The following is an 18,957-nucleotide window of genomic DNA, read 5'->3' on the forward strand; positions in this document are numbered from 1 at the left end:
GAAGTGGAACAAATCTAGCCAGAGGCATACAAACGTCAGGCCATATGCCATAAAACACATATATAAATATATTTAAATATATAAATTTGTCATATAAATGTGACAAATATATTGTATGACATGGACGTGGGTCAGTAATTCTTCTTGGCTTCAGTAGTAGTCAGGGAAAGTTGAAAATTTCAGTATGCAGCTTCTGAAAACTTTTCTTTTTGAGACTGCCCATAGCATAGTTGGCAATTTGGATGGCAATTTATACTTTGTTAAAGTTAATTGATGCATCATTTTCACTAGATGAGTCATAACAGATGAAACAGTACCGGTATTATTTAAAAATAGGCAGCACTTTTGTGTGTACAAGCGAGACAAGAAATCCTAGGAAAGTAATCAATTGCTGGCAGACTTGATGCATTTCAGGTCTCACAAAATCAACTGCTTGCAAACAATGTATACACTAAGTAATCATCAAGAGAAGGCATTAAGCTGGGATGGGAACACTCTGAGGTCTTAAACAAACACAAGAGAAATTAACATTTTTATGTAATATTATGTACATTTTAAAATTTGCACAGAAGTGTTTACTCAAAACTAATTTTTTCCATTCCATATAAGCAAAGACTAACCAAAAACAAATAATGGCAGATCTGTAATTTGCACAAAATAATAAATTAGTCAACACTCGCCAATATTTAATTTTAGCAAGATTTCACACCATATTCTTGAAATTATGATAAATTCTATACTATTTGATTAATTTTTTCTAAACACATTTAAATATAATTCAAATATTTCTAATATAATAGATTTACCATAAACACCAGTCTAATTAAAAAAGATCATTTTATATATACAATTTTCTTTCAAGGAACATAACGATTTGAATAATTAAACTGAAGTTTAAGTGTTGAAAAGAACTATACAGTATATAGATGTACAAAAAGGAGAAGAATTTTTTTAGATATATGAGAATTATAGTTTCTATATTAAACGTCCATTTTTATAAAACCTTATGAAATAGTTCTACCTTAGACTGCCTAGCATTATCAGGTACAAGTGGTATGTAATATGCATCATAACAGCATCACCTACATCAATGTTGAACACCATCATATTCTGATACCGGTCTAGCGGCACCAACTTGTGCATATCTATCGCTGCCTACAGGGATGTCATCTTTGTCATCTTTGAGTCAAGATGTCATCTTTGCTCTTTAAACTATGCATGGAGGCCGCTTCCAAAATTTTGTGTTATACAATGAATTGACTCCAGAACTGGGGACACTGAATGACAGTAATTTAAGTTCCTTTTATAGAGTGGTCATCCAATCTCCTTAGTCCCAAGCTAAAAATAAAAAGTCTGGCCACAAGTTGGTATTACCAAGGTGGATTTTGAAAATGGCCTAAAGCACAGCCCCCCTATTCTTGGACCCTTGTGATGAACAGCCCCCATTCCTTGCACGATGAAGCAAAACCCTTATCCTTGCACAATGCTGATGCACAACCCCCCTATTCTTGCATGATGGCAAAACACTGCCCCCTATTTTTGCATGATGGTGAAGCACAGCCCCCTATCCATCCATGATGGTGAGTTACAACCCCCTATCCTTACTTGGTGAGACAGCCCCAATCCTTGCATTATGGTGAAGCAACAGTCCCCTATCCTTGCATCATAGTGAAGCGACAGCCCCTTATCTTTGCATGATGGTGAGGCAACAGCCCCCTATCCTTGCATGATGGTGAAGTCCAACAAGTCTCCTCTGTCACAAAGCTTCAAGCTGTGCTCATTAGCCAAGTGAAGGAGCGCGATGAATGCCAATGGCACCGAGAGGTTCTCCTGCATCTTCGAAGACAATTTTGGGCTCAGTTTCTTGTATATACCAGAGAATTCAATAATGTGATTGGGGTCCATTTTGTCAAGGCTCTCCTGCAAGTTATCAGCTTGGTTCTCTGATCTGAAATATTACAGAAAAATATCTAAATATATATATATATATATGGAATTATCTTTTCTTTTAAATAAAATGAAATGCCATCAAAAGCACGTGCCCCAGCATGGCCGACACCAACCCCTAAAGCAGTCAGGCACACATGATTACAAACTTACTCTCAACACAATTTCAAGCAATTCAATGAAGAAACTGTTTAACTGTCAGCCTGAAACAATAATACTTAATTCAAATAATTTATTAATTTCCCAAAGAGCCAAAGTATATCATGATAATTGAAATAATAATAATAAATACCCTATATAAAAGTAAATACATTTGATACATGAAACAGTGGAGAATTTGTGGGCAAGAAATGTACATAATACAAAGCAATTATTATGCAGTGCATTTCAGAAACAACAAAGATAATTACAAGATTTATTTATAAGTTTAATGGAGTAATACTTAAAACTAAAAAGAAAGTAGTAAATTAAAATTTTTAATTGTTACAGATATTTAACAAGTGTTAAAATTTGTAATGATATTTAGAAACTGCAGTGTTTAGCGTGAGTACAAATATAGTACTAATGTTAACAATAACAGCAAACAAAGGTTGACATGTAGGATGAGGAGATGCGAGTAAAATAACTAAACTATACCATACTTACTGTCGTTCATTTTCCTTGTTATTTGCTGGATCCGCAAGCAAACTCCACAATGTTCCCTTGAGTTTCTTCATGTCAACTTTTTTTGCAGTTCGAGCATAACCGATGGTAATTTTGGCCACCTGAAAAGTAAGACAATATATTTCATATTTCTTACAAATTTAAAGGGAAAAATCTAGCATTGAATGTAATGAAATGTTCTTTCCTAGACGGCTACCCCCTGATTTCTCTCCTTTCCCCCCCCCCCCCCACCAGTTTAACTCTTAGTATGATCAAGACTCGGCTCAATACACCAGGCCTCAGTGGTGTATCTGTCGCCTGCTGGGAGCCAAGACCAGAATCTGGTTCACTCTATGTGGCAAAGGTAGCAGGGCCCAGGGATCAAAAATATAACTGGGGGAAAACTGAAGAAGCAATAGCCCATTCTCCATTGATGATAGTACTTGTAGTAACTATCTGGTGAAATGAACAAAAATTGGACTGTTGGACTAAAACAGTTCATGTTTTCACTTTTGAATTAGCCCAATTGACATAATGCATAATGTACTAAAAAAATTTAAAACTAAAGAACCACCCATGAAACAACCCTGATATGCACAGTTCAAGGGTTAAAAACATAAATAAATGTAATTGTTCTGACCTTATTTGGAGCAGTAACTAAGTTTTCTAAGAAGTCAGATGCTCTATTCTCTGCATCCTCTCCATTGAGTGGCTGTGAGCCAACAACAGTCTGACTAAACAGCTCGGTCATGTCGTAGCCTGGTACCGAGTTGTCACCATAGCCACTCGCGCCATCATCCTGCAAGGAAAGTGCTGATGATAATGCAATTATAACACCACAAAGCATAACATATGAAGCTCAACTACCTTAGGCATCATTGAAAAAATTTATGAAAATATGCTTGTGGCAACTTGCGAGTCTTGAAGCGCCTGCACAACCGCCTCCGGGAACTTACTGCATGGGCAAACACATACCGGTGACATCACATCGCATCTTCTCCATGTCGCCACAGCCAAAGTAACTTGTTTTTTATATATTTTTTTACATGTGCATGTTCAGGGAAAGGATTTTAACAATTTACAAGGAATTTTTTTTGGTGGGGGAACACTTCAACTTCCGTGCACCACCAAAATGTCACAATTAAAGCTGCACAGCACGGAGGTTAAATTCACTAGAATACACTTTTCACGAGTCTTTTATAATATCTGTACATGTACTTTAATTTATGTAAATAAAAATTGGTTTAAAAATTTATTCCAATAATATCTGTGCAGAAAATAAAAAAATTTTAATGATGAAAACAAATTTAAAACAAAACCAAGCTGTACTATGAATTTTTAAAAGCTAAATTGTCTAGCATAGAGAAAAATTCTTTGGAACAGATATTGACACAGAGACAGAATTATACTCACCACGTCTGCACAATAATTATCTCTATCATTCTGGTTATCATAGTCATATTCATGGATGCTGTCATCCACAGTAGCTGCCTTTTTCTGCCTCTGTATGACAATTGCTGGACGCCCAAACAATCTAAAAATTTAAATAAATCAATAGTGTTAACTCAAAATAACAGGCCAAAATTGATCTGCATATTATTTTGAATTCAATACAGTATTGTATTTTTAAAACTGGATACTCTAACATAACACATACTAAATACACAAGTCAACTTAAACCAAAAGATAACCGAGCAAAATTCTAAACAATTAAGTTAAGAGATTTGGTTATGTTCAGCATATTCAACAAGAGGATATTTAAAATTCAGCTGAATGATATCGCTTATAACGTGAGACGGTTTTGTGTGAAATAATGATATTTCTAACATTGTGAATATAATGTACAGACACAAGGTTTACCATTTTCTAAAAATTCCTTTATTCAAAGGTGCTAATCAGCACAATTCTATTTTCCTCCAGCAAAGAATCTATTATCCCTGCCAACATATTTAACTTCTATTCAGGGAATATACTTATGGTAAATAAAACTAACTTGGTGAAATTTCTTGATTCATAGTGAAGATCAATAGGCAAGGTGGTTTTCTCTTTGCTCCAAACTTTTAGAGTGGAATTTGATAGTTTGGTCGCTTTGCGGGTGACAGTAAATAACTTGGCAATCTCTGGATCTTCTTCCTCATATTTTAAACTGATCAATTCCTTTTTCTTCTTTTTTGCCTCATCTGCTTTAGTGCTGCTAATGGTTTTTACTGCAGAAGAAAATTGTATTTTACCATTTAATTTTGGAGAGACATTAATGAATTACAAAAATACATACATACATAATTCAAGTAACTGTTATTAACCTGTCAATTGTTGTACTTTAACTGAGAATCACAAGGATGGGACACCCAGGCTCAAAGAACCATGAATTCTGCCAATCATGACAAAACTGTACTCACCTCTCTTCTATCTCAACATATTGCACATAGAATTTTTGACCTAAATTGTTAAATATTTGAGTATGGTGAACTGACTTAAAAGTAGCTTATCACATACTGGAACATACAGTAGGTCATGTTTAACTAAACTTTAACAATGGAAATATTTTCTCATAAGAGAGATAGTACACCTCTGCTCTACAAAGACTGCCTCGAATCTAGACACAGTAACTACAACCTTTAGATAACGGTTTCATTCTCCAATGTCCAGGGCCAGCCCAGGCTGACAGCAAGTGGTTGTCAAAGTAGGAGTACTCAGATGGGTTTAGAGCCAGGTGATCCTTGAGGTGTACAGCCTCCATGAGAGGTGGTGGAGCTTTCTGGTACCCCTCATGTCCAATGGTGACCACAGTGCCATCCTCGGGGCACTCGTCGTCGTCTCCCATCTGGTCTGCTCCTTGAGGTTGGTAAAAGAAACATTGTAAATATTGAAAATAATTTAATTTGAGTCTAGTTTGCTTTCTGTTAATATTTAGAGCATCTATCCCCATCTACAGACCCATCACAGGAAAAAACTAAATCCTATGAAAGTTGAATCTGGCTAAGATGGGAAGCCTCAACCAATACCCTTATTTTATTCTGCCTACTAAACCCATTTAATATTCTGCACCTCTCATGGTCCTTCCCATGCACTCTTCCTATCATGATTCTGAAACAGTACTGCTGACTTCAGTAGCTAAAATATAAACTACCAAAATACAATATATTGTGAAAACAAGCACACAAGTACAGTACATAAAACTTTTATAGTTTAACATTTTAAATTATTAGACTCGACCTACCATACTCATCATCAGCATCAAATTCATCATTGCCAATTGGTGCTGGTATAGCATTGACATCAAATCTGTGGGAGTCATTTCCACCTTGGTCATCATCCTTCTCGTCCATTAATTTTGATGCATCACAAAAGGAGTCCTCATCACCTAACTTCCAAGTTGTGAACTCAAAGGTTGCAAATGTTGGGCATATCATCAACTGGCTCAAATCTGTTCAAAGAAATTATGGCAAGCATTATTCATATTTGCACATATGAATAAGGCTGCAAAATCAAGAAATTATCACATGCTATGTATGCTGGGTCAGAAGTCAATCAATCAAGAGAATGATTCTCAGGCAGGCAATCACAAAATATAAAGTGGAGTAGCAGGTACAGGTGTAGTGGTTACAGCCACTTCTATTCACAACTTCAAGACAACATATAACTCAGAACATAAATATTAAAAGAGGAAATAGGCACACCAGTTATAAAAGCCTATTAGGCATGGCATAGACCTAAATCTCCCTCTTCTGAAGTCACTGATACTTAAGTAATTCATAAGCAAATGCAAGCATCATAACACTGTTCTTCCCAGAGGCCTCTGAGAACCACACACTGCCCACATGCCTCTGACAAATCCCCCCCTCTGCTCACAAGGATCAGACACCACTACCACCACCACCAGTTCAGAGTAGTTAACAAATGGAATGCATTAGGCAGTAATGTGGCAGAGGCAGACTCTATACACAGTTTCAAATATTGCTATGATTGAGTCCAATAGGCTCAGGAATCTGTATATCAGTTGGTTGACAGTCGAGACGCGGGACCAAACAATTGAAGCTCAACCCCCGCAAGCACAACTAGGCAAGTACCACTCTGCTGACAATGCTCTGACAACAACTCTTCCCACATGGTTCTGACAACACTACTTTTCCTCACACGGCTCTGACAACACTACTTTGACTTGTCAACCACACTATTGTTAAAATAAACTCCTGGACCTCCAAGTGCCCAGGTGAATGACATTTATTTCCATGGTAGTGTAGTTGACAATTTATATGACATGGGCGTGGATCACTAATTCCTCCGAGCTTCAATAGTAGTCAGGGACAGTGGAAATTTTAGCGGGGCAGCGGTTAGTTGCTTCTGGAATCTTTCCTTATTAAGGTTGCTTGTTCATAGCCCAGTCAATAAAGCTTCTGACTTACGCTCGTGGGGTCGGCAGTTCGAGTCTCCAAGTGCCCAGGTGAATGAAACACTACTTTGCATACATCACGATAACAATCCCACTCTGCTAGCAGGGCTCTCATAACACTATTCTGCCTAAAAAGTTCTGCCCACAAAGCTCTGACAACACCACTCTGCCCACAAGGCATTGATATATCACTCTGTCCATAAGGCTCTGATAACACCATTCTGCCCACAAGGCATTGACATCATCACTGCCCATAAGGCTCTGACAACACTATTCTCCCCCATAACATTGCACCCCGACTGCAACACAAAAGTAAATAAACGTGCAACTCTCACCTCCTGGTTTTGGTATACATATTTTTTCCGTCTTTGCAGGAATTGTGCCTCCGGACATATCCATCATGATTGTTTCAGAATCAAGAATCAAGAAGCATGAATCATCCTGTCAAAAAAGACAAAAAGACATGGCATTCTCAATTACAAAAATTTAACAGAAGTAATTTTTTTTTACATCAAATACAATACATACAGTTACATAAAACCGACACAAGCATATTGCTAATTTATATTGTAATACCAATTTCAGATCCAATTAATAGGCATCTTTTGTGCATGTGAATGTGTGTGTGAATGTAATTGCCTAACAGCTATGCGATAAGAGATACTGTATTGCATTGAATGGGTTAAGGAAAGATTAATACGAATTAGTACTGATAATGCACATTAATCTTTAGGTATACAACATTCTTTGTAGTAAGTTGAGTTATATATATTAGTGATGGGATGACAAATGGAAACCGGCATCAAGAATCGGAAAAATCGATTCTTCCCGATTGGCTGCCTGATCAACCAGGTCTATTACTGCCAGCGGCCCACAAGGTAATGTAGCCATAACAACCTAGCCAATTTGGCACAAAAAACCTGCAAGGTTCAATCAAACCACTTGTACAAAATACCATGTTAGCATATAGGGATACCTTAAGTAAAGACTTACCTGTAAATGGAGAGCATTGAGAAACTGTCCACTCCCTGAGCGGCCTTCATCAAACTGTGAGGTAGTCTTCTTAAACAGAGGGTCAACATCAAATTCTAGATCAAATTTGGCAACATTGATGTTCTTTAGGTTTGTTTCCACAACAGCTTTCTTTTTTACCTAGAATAAAAGAATAAAGTACAATATGACAATTATTCTAACTTAACATAGCAGATAGGCATAAACATTTTAGGAATTCCAGCTCTAATCTCAAACACAAATTACAATTACAATCTGATACATAACTAACAGTGAGGAGTGAATCTCAGTATAGTTTCCTTTATTGGTTATCTTATAAGGCAGTCATAAGTGTCATATATAATGTAACTGCAGCATCATGTAGCTTCTCACACTACCTAAACTACATAACCACTATGTACACAGTAAGCTGCCCACCCAATTGCAATATTGTGATATTATATCCAGATCCAAAACACTTATTATTACATAAGCATTACCTCAATGTAATGATTACCAACAGTGATAATTACTAATAATACTCAACAGTGAACTATAATTATATTGGAACACTGCACCCTCTGATGGGGAGATCAAAGCAAAGCAACAGGGTAGATATGGCTAGATTATTTAGCATGGGTAATACACAAACAAGATGACACAGATACAATTAAAGTACCCACTGGAGCCACAGAAATATCATAAATAATTTTTCTAAGTCAGGATAGTGAACAAATGAAATGCTAAAGTGAAGTGGTCAAGGCAAACTATTCACAGCTTAAATGTAGATATGACAGCAACCAGGCTCTGGAATCTACACAGCAGTCAATTAAGGGTTGTGAGGCTGAATCCAAGAGCTGTTGCTCATCTCCCTGACAATTAACTAGGCATGCATAGGACATCATGTGAAAAGCCCACTGGGCATCCCATTCTGGTGAGCATTTACACAGATGATGAAAACCAGCCAGCTAAGCTGGTAAAACACCCAGCTCAGTAAATAGCAGCAACAAGAAACAGCTGACCGGCAAAAAGAAAAGAAAGATGGGCACAAAAACAAAAGAGGGACTTTAACTCAAGACAACTCTCCATAGATCTGGCAGGCACAACTCCTCTATGGTAAGCAAGTAAGTTGAAACTAGGACAGACATACAAACTCCAACACCCACAGAGCAGGAACAATTCCAGAAAATACCAGGGCAACACCCCATCCCCAAGGCAAGAGGTGAAACCCAAGAGCCTGGCAGGGTCAATAGTGGCATTTGCCTTAGGGCGAGTCTGGAGTTTTTTGCTTCAGTCTTTTCCCGGTTGGAACACCTTGGCTGGTGGAGTGCACTGGTTGCAAGTATGCTACACTTCAATGCACCTAGTTTTTCCTAACTGTCTCATCCAGGCTGGGTTACTTTACATAGAACTTTTAAAAGTATTGGAATCATGTCCCAGTGCCTGGGTGCCCAGCTGGATTACCAGGGGATCTACTGAATTACCAGTATCTATTTAGATTAACAGGCCTCCCCCTGTAAGTTAGGGGGCCTCTGGGGTGCCCCTGACCGCTCCCTCGCTTCTTGCGAGATGAGGTTTGGTCATCGTCTGTGTCACAGGGAGACGTTTATTGTGCCTGCTTCTGCTATGCTGCCTGTTGAGTCACACACACACACACACACACGCATGTATATATACTGTATATCTGAACCTAAATCTTATAATTGTACACACACATTTTGCCTGTAAATATATGTGGTAATCACTCAATTGCTATTGTTAAAAGTTTGATTGTTCCTAGTATGGTTGCCCTACACATTCAGACACTGGATGGTGATGCACCTGATAGGGAAGTCTGAATATTTTTACTTGGCCCTCAAAGGAAAGAAAGGGATTTAGGATCTTTCCCAAATATGGCAATTGATTGACAGAGGTCTATAGTGTCAAATGACATCCCCCCCTAGACTGGGGGGCAGCTATTTAAAAAATGGGACACCTTACATTATCTCCAGGTAATTGGAGCACATGGGCCAATTACCTTGAGATGATTGGAACAATTTAAGGGTTAAATGGGTAAAAAGACGTCAGTGAGGCAATGGTGCAGGGAGCAAAAAATAACCCAAATTTATCTTAAAATACACAATATTAAAATAGCATATAGTAAGTGGACAATGTGGAAGGGAAGACACTGGTACAAACCAGTAAGCAGCACTGCCATGCGAGTCTAGCCAAAGAAAGAAGCACCAGTTCAGTAAACAGATCTTGTATGCAGGCGATGAGTCACAATAACGTGGCTAAAGTAAGTTGACCAGACCACACACTAGGTCGTCGTCCCTTCACCTTCTTGTGTGTGGTCTGGTCAACAGATCTTGTATTTTTCAAATACAGTATTTTTTTCCAAAACATTGATTTCCAGAGGCAGACGATGAGTTACAATAATGTGGCTGAACATATAATGACCAAACCACACATCAGAAAATAAAGAAACAATGACATTTCGGTTCATTACACAACTGGATAATGGTCTAAAAGAGACGGAAATGTCGTTTCTTCCTTTTTTGATGTGTGGTTTGTTCATCGTGGCTTTCCAGAATTAAATTTACACATACTTCAGCTTCACCAAGAAAATCTAATAAATATATACTTTATTAATTCAATACTCAGTGTCCTTCCCCATGACTAACTCAACAAGAAAATTGGGTATTCTTAACAATACAGTACAATAAAGAAAGAACAAAACCATGTGATCATTTACCTTCCGTTTTTTTTTATCTCCTTCGACTCCATCTTCTATGTTCATATCATCATCTTCCTTATTCTTTTCTTTATCCTGAGTTCGCCCCAAGCCACCTGCCATTTTCAGTGTGTCTGTATGAACGCTGTCAACACGGTAAGCATAAATCTTTGTGCTTGCATCCAAGGTACAACTAGCAACCTATGGATGAAAAAATTATACATGAATGAATAAGGGCAATTTAAATAAAAATATATACAATACATAATTTTAATTTGATTAAGTGCACACACACACACTTTATTGACTTTGCTCACCACATAGTTCATAGAAGGTTACCCTGCATTGCAAAAACAAATTTTGCATGGCATCTGAATGATTTATCTGTTTTAAGAACTAGGTCTTTAGTGTCAAATAATCAAATATTAATTTAACCTCTGCAATAGGTTTAAAACATAAGCTAAGCTTTCCAAGAGAATGAAATAGTGGTATCCAATCCTTTAGCAAGATGAGAGACCTAACTATCCACAACATACTGTAGTTATGAAACACAACAGCAGTAACTGATAACGAAAATAGTAAATTTTGTTTAGGAAGGCATTTTTGATATACTGTATATGACATCAGTTGGAACCTGGTCCCAAGGTAATGCCCAATACCACTTCATGCTGGGCATAAACTCCCATGCAAGCCTAGAGTAGGTATGGTGCAGCCTTACAAAAGTTGTTTCATCAATGTGCAGGGCATGTTTTATGGCTGCTTATGAAGATGGCTGTACATGAGGCCACAAACAAATTTGATGATAGGTTCAACAAAGACCTTGGTTTGAGAAATTATCAATGTCTATAAAATGGTCTATAAAATAAAATTATCATGGGGTCTATAAACCCTGTGGGTTTATAGACCCCAAGAAGTAGCTGAAAGATGACATTTATTTAAGCTGATGGCCAAGCGCTGGAATATGAAGATTATTCAGGTTTGCAATTCATTGAGTTTACTAAGTACTAGGAATGCAAATACTGTATATGGTTGAGATTCAGTTGTTTGATATAGAAATAATAGTGACTTGAGTTACAATTGGCTTTATTATGACTAAAAATTATAAACACACACACCAGCCTGATGTGAAAGTGATCACATGTTATACACAGCAGTTCACTATACCTCAGGGAGCGGCACAATACACCTGCATATGCTCAGAATATAACACTGTTTACATTTTTTCTAGTTGTATATACATGATAAACTATTGATAAATCTGATTATTTAGTATAAGTCATGCTACAAATGTAAATAAACGAAATACCGAAAACAGTCTAACCTGGAAGTTGTTCATATCTGAATCTTTTCTTTTAAGCATCTCAGACATGTAGTCAATAAGCTGCAGATTGAATGCATTCTTCACACTGATTTTCTGAAACAAACAAAAAATTATTACAAAACTGTAATGACCACTTGACAAATTTGAAGCAGCATTAGGTATTCTTAATGCCACTTCTAAAAATATCCATTTAATGACAAATTGAAAAGTCCACTGGCAGAAGGGGTCAAGTAAGATTATGAATGGAAAAAAGGGTAAAAGGCCTTCCTGGGTTTCTATGATGTAATGGTTTTTACCACATACTTCTGAGCACAATGACATTTGGAGCGGTTTGAGAGGTTATCTAAGCGGCACTTGGTTTTCATTAGGTATGGTTCTGCTGGTGATGCCAAAGTGTTTTAGTCTTGCTTAATATTTGATCAAGTTGACATTTTTAGCCATTCTTGTTTTCCTGCTTTTGCTAACAATTTCACTGATATGGAGAGTTTTGGTCATTTTCAAATAGCTTTACTGGCATTCATTTGGTTTCTCTGATGTGAAATACTGAGCAGGCTTGGCCATAGCAGTCTCTCAATTAATAAGCCACTACACAGTTCTGGCTCCATAGGAGCCATCACGGCTCCTACAGATTTGCTCACTGTTACAGGGTAGTTTCTGGCTTTGGTCTCCAGCAGACCAAACAGAACTCCCGCAACTTATGTGACTTGTATGGAGCAATCTCAGCGAGATAGCTACTGGGAGCAATCAGGGCTCTACCAGAAAGAGGGATTTTATTACATTCAATGCCGGGTTCTTTACCTTACCACTGATATCTTAGAACCATTCCACTTACAGAATTCGCCTAGAGCAGATCATGCCGGGCAAAAATGGACTATGTGGTACTATGATAACATACTCAAACATGATAATTGACAGAATTTAAAGGAATTTTATCCTTTGATTTATTTAAAGTTTCAGTAATGTAAAGTAATAAAGATTGTATATTATATATAAAAAATAAAGTATTGTAATAATGTAGTTTCAACTTCCTTTACATTATTATTTTGATCTGGAAAAGAAACTTAGGCATTAGGAAATTAATTGTTCGTATCTTGGTAATTTTTTGGCTCTTGGCATTTGCAACTTGTTAATTTTCATTGCACACAGAAGTTAAATGTCAATTACTATAATTTATTTTTCCATCGGTTGTGATATATTTCAGGAGATAATTGATTTTGAATTTGATTGCTATATTACTTAAATATTCCAAGATATTTAATGTTTAGCATAGAGCTGAGACACCTGGAAACCTTCCCTTCACTGCCCCTCAAGAATTTTGGAAGGGCCTTGAAAAATTTTGGAATGAACCTTGTGGTGATTAATTTGGGTAAATGAACATCCCACATGCCTCTCCAGCTCCAGCATAACCCAACAGGGGTATATGAAAACATCTCTTCTGAGCTGGTGCACAGCATTAATATGTCCAGATAATATTCAACATCTTACCCAGGTGACCAATAGGATCAAGCCTTAGGAAGCAACACGTCTTGTTTTTAAGAAGTGCACTGGGCGTTGCATCGAAATAAACATAAGTAACTTGGAGGCACGATCATTGGTGTGACATGTGACAAGAAGACAGGTCAACTAACATGGTAGACAATCATATCTTTACCACTTAATCATTCCTTGCTAAAGTTTGAAGACAAAATAGATCAGGTTAGATTAGGTAATGATAAATTTGGATAGAATATATTAGATTATGGTTTGGAGAAAGTTGGAAAAAAAGGTTATTTGTACCAGGAACCTCGGAGTGTCATGGATCGAGCACATCACAAGTAAAAGGAATAGGGTCTAGTCCCAAATACAGCAGTTCATACAGGCAAGGTTACACTACAATCAGTAAACAAGAGGAAAAACAATTGCATGCAGCTAAGAAGGTAACAATGTTTAGATATGAATCTTGATATTTCTAAGATATAAACCATAGTACTCTATTTTTAAAAGCTCAATTAATTTGCTGAATACATACATAGAAGGTCATAAATAAATTAACCTCTAACAACACTGTCAGAGATTAAATATTAAAGTGATTAATATGATTACATTTTCAGCAGATAGCTGAATGCACTTTGCATAGTGCTCAGTAAGTTGCTGATTAGTGAGACCAGCAACGGCACTGAGGGACTTGCGTTTGTCAGGCTGTGCTGAGCTGGGAGAAGAGTAGTGCCTCGCCTGCAACTGCTGCTGTAGACGATTCAACTGCCGCTCCTTTTTCTCCTGCTCATCATTATTCTGAAAGTAGAAGCAACAAATTACTTCTACGCATTCAGTTCAAAATAAAACAATGATGCACAGCAATGTGAATAAGTAATAGTAGTCTTATCACAAACACAATAACATAGGATAAAAAAGCCTCACTTATGTATTTATGTAAAGGTCTGAACTACACCAAGACTTACTTGCCTCAGTACATTTTAAAGGTCTGAGTACTGTATAAGGTTAGTCGTTGAGGTGCAAGTCTTGTCCAAACCATATATACTGTACTCAGACCTTGATAATGCACTCAGGAGAGTACAAAAGACTTGGTTCAGAAAGTTCAAATCTTTACATAAAATACAGAAATACACAAGTGTGGGTTGTTTATCCAACAATGTAAATGAAATGCAAATTATTTGTCAATAAAACGTTAAAACTAAAAAGATAAATATTAGGTTATCTATACCTAAGAGCATGTGTGGCATCACTCCCATTGGCCTGATATACAGTACAGTATTTTTATTTACAGATAAGTAACTTTGACAGACCTATGAATTGAGAAAACATGGAGAGATGAATGCCATAGGAGTTGTACAGTATACTGATTATGTTGCTCAAATATAATAGAACAGATTGCTAATGGCAGATTTTTAACTGAAATTTTTAAATGTGGTCAACTACAATCATTTTTATACTCTTGCCACTCACTCTGAGGGCAGACTTTCCTGATATTTCTCTACAGGCTATTGCTGCCTCTAAGTCAAATTAACAATTAAAACATAATTTTTCCAAAGAATACAGTACATAAATTTGCTTTTAAAAGTTTCATGCTTTTGATATTAAAAGAGTTCCCAAAATGTCCAAGATCATCTAAGCACCTGCTTTGAGCACAAGACAGACCTGGGACAAAGAGGTCATCCAAAAGGAGGGGACAAGGAATGAACCGGTTCAGCCTGGAAAGATTGAGAATGAAACAAAGGTTCAGTGAATCAGTATCGGAGCCAGAAAAAGATTTGAGACTTACAGAAGAGATACAGTCATTTCAACCACACCAGAAGCCACCCAACTCCACGATGCCCCAACGAAGGTGAGGAGAGAAGAGGAAACCTGCCCTGAAAGGTTTCTGCTTTTAATTGCTTTTAAATACTATACATGGATGGTGAAATACTAAGGAAATTGTTCTCGACCTTCGTTAAATCAAAACTGGAATACTGTATGCAGCGGTTGTGTGGTGCCCATATATTAAGAAGCACATCAACAAACTGGAGGAGGTGTAAAGACGTGCAACTAAATGGCTCCCGGAACTGAAGGACAAGAGCTACGAGGAGAGATTAGAGACATTAAATATGCCAAAACTAGAAGATACTGTAGAAGAAAGAGAGGCGATATGATCACTTCGTACAAAATAATAATGGGAATCGATAAAATTGATAAGGAAGAATTCCTGAGACCTGAAACTTCAAGAAAAAGAGGTCATAGATTTTAACTAAACAAAGCCGCCAAAGAAATATAAGAAAATTCACTTTCGCAAACAGAATGGAAGACGGTTTGAACAAGTTAGGCGAGGAGGAGGTGGAGGCTAAAACCATCAGTACTAAGTAGTTTCAAAGTGATATATACAAAGAGTGCTGGGAAGACGGGACACCACAAGCATAGGTCTCATCCTGTGACTACACTTAGGTAATTACTGGACAACGAACCCATAGGGGATATCCAGCCTGCAAGGGGTAATAACTTTACTGGAAGCCCAGACTCTGGGATGCTACGCCTACCAACTTTCATCTAAATCTGAGATGATCATACTGGGAGCTTTGATGAGTTAGCATAGAAGAAGGAAGTAGAAGACCCCCCATTAAAGTAGAAGAAAAGGTGATGCACCGGTGGGAACCCATTGACTCAACAAGGATGAGAGATTAGATGAATTTATCAAATAGTTTTATCAGAATAAGATTCAGAATAATCAGAGGGGTACCCAATATGAGAGAACAATATTCAAGGGGAAATATGGGAATGTAATACAAATTTATTTAATCTACAATATTCAAGAACATGCCAAACATAGCTCAGAATATGTAAATAATGAAGCTAATGAAGAAAATATACCTGCTCTTACACTTTTAACAATAATGTACATAAGCTTTGGATAATTAATGTATCAACAATCAAAAGATGTTTATAACACACATCATATGAGGTTAAGATGCATGATAAAATAAATTTATTTAAAATATTGTAAGACAGTTTTCCAATTACTAATACATACTGTGATAATTTAGTGCATATCTATTGAGAAACTTAGCATCACTCATTATTTATAAGGAAAATATTAATATTCAATTATCTCTATGATGGTATAGATGACATAAATGGTACAGTACTCACTTCTGGTACATCAAGGAAAACTTGATCTGATGTCATTGACACATCAAGAACTGAGTGTCTCTTGGAGCGTGGACTATCAGGCATAATGCTGCGACGTTTGGTGGGGGAGAGTGTGAACCCAATCGTAGACTGTCTATTGCTTCGTGGCATCTTGGCATACCCAGCCTGGCTCAACCATCAAATGCTAACTGAAAGTACAGTATTCATAAACATCACGATGTACAGTACATTTGTGTGTAATATTATATATATATATATATATATATATATATATATATATATATCTATCTATCTTCCACACATATATTATATATATAAAATAATTTACTATGGGCTCCAGCCCATAGTACATTTGAGTTCAAAATTTGTGTTCAAAATCATATAGTGGCCTGGTAAAGTTTTTTATCATAAGTTGAAAATTTAAATAAAAATCGACCATTAAAGATTTTACTTCAAATTTTATTAAACTTCATGAAACTGCTTAAGATATAGACAGCATGCAACGATGTCCCACAGTGAAGCATATACATGGGTATGTCAGAGCCTCGACATCCACAGATACTTTATCAGTGGCAAACATGTTATATGAGAGGCATGATGCCCAATGATACATTACTGGCAGAAGCTCACATAATACATATTAAATCCACAATGCCCATTGACACATTACCTGTGGAATCTGTGGGCCTCGACGTCCAGACTTCACCAGTAGACTCTTACATATATATACACGAGTCTCTTGACCCCTACAGATACTTTCCCAGTGAGAGCTACGTGTGTCTGAGGGTATCGCCACTTACAGCTACAGTACCAGTTGAAAACACATAGGAATACGAGTCAACTCAACTATCAAATGTAATGCTATGAAGTGCCTGATTAAATCAATTTACCCGCAGCAATATGCAGCAAGGTAAGAGCCTAACCACAGTGGGTGAGATAAGAGGAGGGACAGAAGGTGGGTGTACAGCCTGGTGTGACACCCTCCGGAGCTACTCACCAAATATCCCCCAAAGAATTCTTTATTCTTCTCTAGACTCGGCGTCTGCGAGTGGGTGAAGGGTAGTGGGTTCTCCTCCGTCAGTTACCACCAGTTACTACCAGAAGGGGGTCACACTACGTCGCTATTCCTCATATAATACAAGTTATTCCCAATTCGCGCGGGAGAATCTTCAACCAAAACAAACATATTGGGGGGGAGTAGTTTAGCCCCCAGACCTCGGTATAATGGCTCCCCTGCTCGTCTTCTCTTCTTTATTCGCCCCTCACGCACACTCCAAACTTTTATCCAGCCCTCATGCCTAGCCACGCCTTTCTATGAATACAAAATAAGACCTAAATCACTTAACAGAATTTGAAAAAGTTGTACCAACCCGCCGCTAGTGGAAGTTGTGGCGAGATCTCGCGAGACCCCGCGAGACCCCGGCACTCTGCGCGCCAAATTTGATTGTATCTTTCAGTACATGCTGAGGTAAGGTAATTATTAGGAGGAAACGCTTAGCCATTATCGCTATATAATACTTGAAAGGGATGAGGATAAGGATTTGGGATGAGAAAGGGGCAGGGGAAGGAATGGTGCCCAACCACTTCCACCGTCCAAGTTGGACGGTCGGGGACTGAAAGCTGATCGACCTGCATGAAGCTAGACCGTCGCTCTACCGTTCACCCCAAGGGGTTGGGCTTACTACATGTTGAGTCACAACTATCTTTATATCTATACCGGCAAGCATGAACAAAACCAATCACAATATTTAAGATAATAGTGTTCAGAATGAAGGTCCAATCTCTCAGTCCCCTAGGAACAATGTATAGAAATAAAGAATTTAATTACCTGGTAATTAAACTTGACACGTTGATCAAATTCGTTTATTTTCGTGTTGTCGGTGACAGGAAGACTGTGCACATATATACTTTAAGCTTGTATCGATATCCTCCCCTTCCCAAGGTCGAACTACTGATCCTCCCCAAAATGCAACCTAATAACCGTTCCCCAATTCCCGGGTGCCTGTTTAATGCTAGGTGAACAGAGGAATTAGGTGAAAGGAAATGTGACCAATCATTACTGTCCCACCTGAGCTTCGACCCGGGTTGACCGGCTTTGCTCAGGTCTCTTTTCCTTCCTCCCCCTATTTCCCAATCTTTCCCCCCCCCCATTTCCCAATCTTTCCCCCCTGTCTCATCTCTCATTCCCTATTCCTGCTTCTGTTTCCTTCTCTTCTCTTCTCCCCTTCTCTCTCAATCTTCCCTTCTCTCACCAAATTGATATTCAGACCCCTCTCCCCCCTCTGGTCTGAACATCACCAGAAATAAACAAAATATATCTTTGATATTCCTGGT

The 18,957-nt window shown here is 37.7% G+C and overlaps 1 protein-coding gene across 4 annotated transcripts; it reads right to left on the reverse strand.

Annotated features, from left to right (window-relative positions):
- Positions 1-520: 520 nt before the first annotated feature.
- LOC138351043 (condensin complex subunit 2-like) lies at positions 521-18,132 on the reverse strand. 4 transcript variants are annotated; one of them, XM_069302585.1, is made up of 14 exons: positions 17,994-18,132; positions 16,624-16,811; positions 14,089-14,277; positions 12,007-12,099; positions 10,707-10,886; positions 7,976-8,134; positions 7,318-7,423; positions 5,810-6,016; positions 5,206-5,424; positions 4,583-4,796; positions 4,003-4,123; positions 3,230-3,388; positions 2,593-2,711; positions 521-1,948 (listed from the first exon to the last, which is right to left on the reverse strand). In XM_069302585.1, exons 2-14 carry the CDS (start codon positions 16,771-16,773, stop codon positions 1,717-1,719), a joined length of 2,148 nt encoding a protein of 715 aa, XP_069158686.1. In that variant the 5' UTR covers positions 16,774-16,811; positions 17,994-18,132; the 3' UTR covers positions 521-1,716. The 4 variants fall into 4 exon arrangements, with proteins under 4 accessions (XP_069158686.1, XP_069158685.1, XP_069158688.1 ...); XM_069302584.1 differs by lacking the exon at positions 17,994-18,132 and adding an exon at positions 17,621-17,760 and having other exon boundaries at positions 1,570-1,948; XM_069302587.1 differs by lacking the exon at positions 17,994-18,132 and adding an exon at positions 17,514-17,535 and having other exon boundaries at positions 1,570-1,948.
- Between the last annotated feature and the right edge of the window lie 825 nt (positions 18,133-18,957).

Source organism: Procambarus clarkii, chromosome 48 (genome assembly GCF_040958095.1).
Source record: "Procambarus clarkii isolate CNS0578487 chromosome 48, FALCON_Pclarkii_2.0, whole genome shotgun sequence".
In the NCBI taxonomy this organism is placed as follows: domain Eukaryota; kingdom Metazoa; phylum Arthropoda; class Malacostraca; order Decapoda; family Cambaridae; genus Procambarus; species Procambarus clarkii.